General features: G+C 44.0%; 1 protein-coding gene across 1 annotated transcript; it reads left to right on the top strand.

Annotated features, from left to right (window-relative positions):
• Window positions 1-313: 313 nt before the first annotated feature.
• On the top strand, window positions 314-4,987 carry LOC134584699 (serine/threonine-protein phosphatase PGAM5, mitochondrial-like). The gene is made up of 6 exons (XM_063440538.1): window positions 314-456; window positions 2,375-2,433; window positions 2,545-2,690; window positions 2,861-2,938; window positions 3,031-3,161; window positions 4,586-4,987. The coding sequence occupies exons 1-6, from the start codon at window positions 314-316 to the stop codon at window positions 4,734-4,736; spliced, it is 708 nt and encodes a 235-aa protein (XP_063296608.1). The 3' UTR covers window positions 4,737-4,987.
• Window positions 4,988-7,300: the final 2,313 nt, after the last annotated feature.

Here is a 7,300-nt window from a genome sequence, read left to right as displayed (position 1 = left end):
CTGAGCTTTGTTGCCTTTTATCACTTTCCTTTGCAGGCTAGGAGATCTGAGAAAAATCATTTCTGATCATTTCTTGATACATTCCACGGTCAAGTTACCCTGCTTGCGCAGTACACAGAGCACATTCCTATTTATTTGAATCTCCTGCCCCCTATTAGCTATAACAATCTGCACCATGTGTCCCCTACAATTACATAATTGCAGTAACATCACAGTGCCTACAACTGGGTGGGAAGTTTGAACTAGTCGCTACCTATAAATTCCAGGCTCAGTGGTGGCTTTAGCATTATTCTGGGATTGATTTCTTGGTAACATGTTTCTCCGGAGAGCTGTGATTGCTTTTGGTGGCTCTGCTTTTGCAGTTTTTGCCTCTGTGGCTGTGGGAAAGAGTGGTGATGATTCTGGTTTTCTATGTCCACCTATAATCCCTGGGCGCTGGGATTGGAACTGGGATTGGTAAGTATAGTGCTGTAGACACCTGCTTTGAATAACACAGCAGGAATTAATAGAATTTTTATATCTTTTACTCAGCTGGGGAGTTCCTCTGGTTTCCAGGAGCTGATCATATCATAGATGTGACTGTCAGGGTGGGGAGCGAAGAGACTTTATCGTAGGACGGTTTGCCTGGTTTATGACTGATACAAATTGTGATCCATTTCACATTAAAGCAGCGGTTCCCAACAGTCTTCAAGTACCCCCTTAACAGTTCAGGATTTAGGGATTACCCAGTTGTGTCTGAGGAGTTTTTTAGAAAACCCTTTACACACAATAGGGTAATCCTGGACTGGTAGGGGGGTACTTGAGGACTGGGTTGGGAACCCCTGCATTAAAGGAACACTCAAGCATTGTAACCACAAGCATGTGCTGTAGTGATTATGGTGCCCTCAATTTGTAAGCAGTCAAACAAGACTGGTTTGACTTGTTTCATGTGGTCTGCTGGGTGCTGTTTACTGCTTTCACTACTTCTGATGGGAAGCTTCTGTTGGCTGTCCTGAGCTCAACACTGCATGGGCAGGCTTTCAGCTCTTTGCTGGAAACGGGGACCAGCATCTGGTGGACCCCAGGTAATTCAAACTGTTCTAAAATGTCTGACTACTGTGAGAGGAAATGTGGTGTGGTAGTTGATGGCATATATATGTGGCCTGAGTTACTGAACAGCAGCCTGAGGTTTGAGAGTTAAATGTCCCAGGGAGAGATGTTAGGTTTGCAAGATGCATTATTGGTACTCTGCAAACCACGGTATGGGTCCCTGGCATGGAGCACTTGGAGAACCGGATGGGCCAGTGCTCCAATAGCACCAGCTGCTAAGTAACAGTCAGACCAGAACTTTTATTTTGCTTAATAGTTTCACTTATGCCTAATTGCACCTCACCTGTGTCTGATCAATTAGCTAGCAGGCTTTTAAAAGAAGGGATCAGCATGCTGCAGGGTGTGGAGGAAAAGCCAGAGGAATGGTGTCTTGCAGGTATACATTTTGTAAATTGGCGAGTGGGAAAGTCACTCAATTCCAGATGGGGATTTGCTGTGTATAGTAAGTGCTCAAGCAAGAGCAAGGAGTTTTGTTTATTTTTCACTTTTTGAAACACGTGTGTTATATATATTTTACCAAATCTGAAAACAGAGCTGGATGTGTCCTGGACTTTCATTACCCTAGAAGGCTGTGGTTACAGGATCTGTGACAAAATCCTACCTGGAAGAGGTGGTGTGTTACACTACTTACAATAGGTTGGTTTCTGGGCACTCCTGATCCCATAACAAATACAACATGCAGTTCATTTAACTGTTCCAGGGATAACTGCAGGTTATTTAACCTAAGATGACTTTTTTTTTAAATTGTCCTTTTAGTAACCTACTCAGAAGTCGAGTTTTTAAAACCAACATTACAATGTGATTGCTCAGCATCCTATATTGGGGTTTGTAACATCCTAGCTGCTACATTGAAATAATGGGATAATTTCTGTTAAGTGCAAAATTTGAATAGAAATGGCATAGCCAAGCTGGAAACAAAGTTTCAGTTCTGTCTTGTTTTTGGCACATTGTATTGGTGACTGTACCCTGTATGCACCACGTTTCAGAATGATCCACACCTATCGTCTAAATCTGGTCATTACTAGTTCTTAGTACCATCTATTTAAATCTTCGCTTAATTAGGTTCTTCAAATGTAGCTTTCTGATGCATTATTGAAGGGAATAGTGAGGCATACAACTCAGAATCCGGTGGGTAGGAATTAAAGGCCTTAGAAGAAAAAATGCAGTAACACAAATCTAGTTGTGGTTTTTTTTGTTTGTTTTTTGTTTTTCTATGGATAAAACTGGCATTTGGGGTCTTCCTTTACCACTTATTGAACATGGAGTGACTTTATCTTTCATAAAGCCGTGAACCAATGTCTCTAATAAACTTGAAACATCTGGAAGGATGTACAGAGAAGGAGTGTAAGCTGCAGGAATGGAGGGGGTGGGGCATTCTAGGCACCAGAACAGCTGTAGTGGTTATGGTACTTGCTAGTTCCTTTAACAAGCTACATGCTGTCTTTCTTTCTACAGGGCGTGAACAGGCCAGCCTAACAGGACAGTGTCTGGCACTTCTTGCAAGTGAAGGGAATAACTTTAGCTGCATTATTTATTCGTCATTGACCAGATCCACAGAAACTGCTGATATAATCAGTAAGAATTTACCAGGTGAGCCATGTGTACAGGGGAAGGAAAGGTTTTACTGGACCCTCTATTGCACATGTGGGATTAGGCTGCTGCATGTAGACCTCTGAAATCCCAATTCTTGCTGCCTATGCATATTTTGAATAGTTGCAGAATAACCGTTATTGAGCTGTTTTGTTGGTGGCTTTCTTTAATCTTCTTATAGATATTAAAATGTGCAGCTCCAGTCTGCTTCACGAAGGACCTCCAATCCGACCAGTTCCTGTGGATACCAGATCTTTCAGTAAGCTATATCTAGTGGTGACTCTATATTTAAAGCGTTTCTGGTGTGCATTCTGTTTCTGCTTTTAACCCTGGTCGTTGTCTCCATCTTAGTATTTTAAAGATGGCCCACGCATTGAGGCTGCATTCAGGAAGTACATCCTCCGTGCAGATCCAGAACAAACAAAAGACAGTTATGAAATAATAGTCTGCCATGATAATGTGATCCGCTACTTTGTATGCAGGTAAACTGCTTCCACTTATCATTCTAAATCCTCTGTGGTCACCACAGGTATCTTCCAGGCCCTCTATTCCTAACCTGCATTTTTTGTTTTTCTTTAAACACCCTTATTTAACAAAGTAAATGGAGTACACTAAACCCAGAACAACTATACAAAATTGAAATGAGAATCCAGTATTGTAAAATTGTGTGCCATTTTTACTATAATGAACTTTGCTGCTTATTTAACAGGTTTTCATCCAAATGTTATCAAATCTTGCGGTAATTGGATGGCATGTACTAATCTGACAGCCTTTACAGCAGGCTTCCGTAAACGCCAGCCCTCCAGATGTTGCTGAACTACAACTCCCATGATTCTCAGACGATTTAATTCATAGAATCATAAGAGTTGTAGTCAGGGCCGGCTGGGGATACACAGCTGCCCTGGAAAAAAATTTATGCCAGCTCCATAAATCATTGCGCCATGTAAGGTTATGTCGAGAGATTCTTTTCTAATATAAAATATTGGTCCTTTCAGAGTAACTGTTTAATTATACAGTAAGCATACTCGCATGCAGACAGACAAGCTCATTGATATAAATGATCTCATTGACATTAAAAACACAAGCTCACATACAAGCAAGCTCACTCACTAGCAAACGCGCACACAGCTTATTGTAGTGGTACTGGTGTCTATAGCCTGTCCCTGCTGGCTTTTTAATGTATAAACTGACCTTTCAGAGAAAAGGCAGTGTTTGCATTGCTTCAAAGTGACAATCACTCAGACGGTCACTAGGGGTGCTTCCTGTGTTTCTACATTAAGGGCCTCCACGCTCTGGAGGCACTGAACATTCCACATAGAGATACAGTGATTCAATGCATCTCTATGAGGAGATGATGATTGGTGTAGCTTTTTGCAGCTAATACTATGGCAAAGCATTGGATTGGCTGAGATCATCAAGCTTGATGATCTCAGCCATAGAGGCAGTGCCAGTGGAGGGGAGACGAGCATGGCGTGGGGAAAAGTGAATAAAAAAAACACTAATGACAGACACACTGACACACTGACACACATTACTACTACCTGTGGGCGACCAGGGGTTGTGCAGGGCAGACAGCAGTCTGTGCTGGTGGCCGCAGGGGGAGCTGTGATGGCGTCCACTGGGGGAGCTGTGCTTTCTCTGCTCCCCCCGCCCTCGCGTGCTACTTAATGATTCCGCGGCTGGAATATGACGTCATATTCCGGCCGCAGTGTCATTAAGCTGGGGAGCAGAAACCGCACACCTTGCGGTTTGCCTGGCCCTGGTTGTAGTTGAGCAACATCTGGGGTGCCAGAGTTTGGGGAATCCTGCTTTACAGCATTAAAAATAACACCTCAAGACCTATATTGTACAAACTTGTCTTATGCCTTCCATATACTGACAAAATGTTGTATATCTTCATCTACAGGGCACTACAACTCCCACCGGAAGCTTGGCTCCGACTGCCTCTCTATCATGGTAGTATTACAAAGCTGGTGATAAAACCTGATGATGATGTGTCACTGAAGATGCTTGGTGATGCTGGCTTTATGCCCCCGGGGAAACTCACGGGAGCTTAGCTCTGAGCTGGATGTCCTCCTAGAGACACACAAGTTACCATGACTCCCTTACCTTTCTGTTTAATAGACACTCTCCAGTTGAAGCAGTCTTTCAATGCATATATTGCACACAGCATGGGTGGACCAAATGATAGTATAATTTTTTCTCATCCCTGCACTAAGATGAAGGTTCTAGTTTCTGAATATGCAGCACCATGTTCTGAGTTACAATGCCTTGTGTTCACCAAATAGCTTTACAACTCAAGCTTGGCACCTCCTATTGCTCACCTGTAAGACATTGCAGACCCTGTAGCTATAGCTTGTCTGCCTAGTCCAAATGGCTTCTTGCGAAACAAAGTACAGTTGAAAGAAGTTACCTGGCTTGGTTAGTGTAAATACTGTATCTTAAATATAAGGGGCAGTTATAATAAAACAATGTAACAACCCATTTGTATGCATGTTGACAGGACTGCTTAATTAAAAGCAAATAAAGTGACTTCCTACTTATTTTCATTATTGTATTGGTGGCTTCTGGCTTCACACTTCTCATAGGTACTAGATGTTCTGAGCGCTCCATATGTTCAGAACTTGAACTAAAAGTTCATCCTTCATTGTATGTGGGTCGTGTGGACTAGCCACTCAAAGGGAGTATCTGATCTTGTTTGTGTTTGGCAGATACCTTGTGTGACCACTGCGGCTACTCTTCCCACCAGAACTGTATTAACCTTAAGACTTCCACCTAGGGTTTGGACATGGGCTGGTGGGGTCCTGTTTGGCCCTGGAACTCTTTCTCCCTGACTTCTTGAACCACGAGTACATCACCTGGCTGAGCCCCCTCACTTCATTGAGGGAGCATTTGTGGTCTGCACCTCCTTCAGCTACTCAAGAGCTCCCTAGTGCTCTTGGTCATTGATGGAGCACTGGGAACTGTTAAAGTGGTCTGCATCTGATATTGGTGCCGAACACAATACTAAACCACCAGGGATCTTGCTTGCCTTCCACTAGACAATGTGAGGATATTTATATGGTGATGATCTTAACATTATCGAATTGATATATTGGCACTGTTCCCCTTAATTTAATGCTAAGAGCTACTCACTATTTTAAAGCTTATAGACCCTGGAGTAGACTTTATTAGACGATTTGTATTTCACACATTACAAACCAACTATAAAAATTTAGTTTATTGTGACAATGTAACATGTATGACAATCAGTGAATATTTAGATATAACAAATATACAATACAGCAGTTTACCAGTTTTCATATAGTTCAATAGCAGTGGCGTCGCTAGGGGGGGTGGGCAGAGTGGTGCCATGGCCCCCCTACATCATGCTGTGCCACCCCAAATGCAAGCAATCTGCTGGCCATGTGTTTAGATTCTATTCCCTCAGGCTCTAACAGCCCGAGGGAATGCAGGAAAGAGCACTGACAGGCTCCCCAGCACAGTCCATCTCCATCTCCATCTCCATCTCCATCTCCATCTCCATCTCCATCTCCATCTCCATCTCCATCTCCATCTCCATCTCCATCTCCATCTCCATCTCCATCTCCATCTCCATCTCCATCTCCATCTCCATCTCCATCTCCATCTCCATCTCCATCTCCATCTCCATCTCCATCTCCATCTCCATCTCCATCTCCATCTCCATCTCCATCTCCATCTCCATCTCCATCTCCATCTCCATCTCCATCTCCATCTCCATCTCCATCTCCATCTCCATCTCCATCTCCATCTCCATCTCCATCTCCATCTCCATCTCCATCTCCATCTCCATCTCCATCTCCATCTCCATCTCCATCTCCATCTCCATCTCCATCTCCATCTCCATCTCCATCTCCATCTCCATCTCCATCTCCATCTCCATCTCCATCTCCATCTCCATCTCCATCTCCATCTCCATCTCCATCTCCATCTCCATCTCCATCTCCATCTCCATCTCCATCTCCATCTCCATCTCCATCTCCATCTCCATCTCCATCTCCATCTCCATCTCCATCTCCATCTCCATCTCCATCTCCATCTCCATCTCCATCTCCATCTCCATCTCCATCTCCATCTCCATCTCCATCTCCATCTCCATCTCCATCTCCATCTCCATCTCCATCTCCATCTCCATCTCCATCTCCATCTCCATCTCCATCTCCATCTCCATCTCCATCTCCATCTCCATCTCCATCTCCATCTCCATCTCCATCTCCATCTCCATCTCCATCTCCATCTCCATCTCCATCTCCATCTCCATCTCCATCTCCATCTCCATCTCCATCTCCATCTCCATCTCCATCTCCATCTCCATCTCCATCTCCATCTCCATCTCCATCTCCATCTCCATCTCCATCTCCATCTCCATCTCCATCTCCATCTCCATCTCCATCTCCATCTCCATCTCCATCTCCATCTCCATCTCCATCTCCATCTCCATCTCCATCTCCATCTCCATCTCCATCTCCATCTCCATCTCCATCTCCATCTCCATCTCCATCTCCATCTCCATCTCCATCTCCATCTCCATCTCCATCTCCATCTCCATCTCCATCTCCATCTCCATCTCCATCTCCATCTCCATCTCCATCTCCATCTC

This window comes from Pelobates fuscus, unplaced genomic scaffold (genome assembly GCF_036172605.1).
Source record: "Pelobates fuscus isolate aPelFus1 unplaced genomic scaffold, aPelFus1.pri scaffold_47, whole genome shotgun sequence".
NCBI lineage: Eukaryota > Metazoa > Chordata > Amphibia > Anura > Pelobatidae > Pelobates > Pelobates fuscus.
Note: the sequence above shows the minus strand (reverse complement) of the source record. Positions and strands in the feature narration are given on the sequence as shown.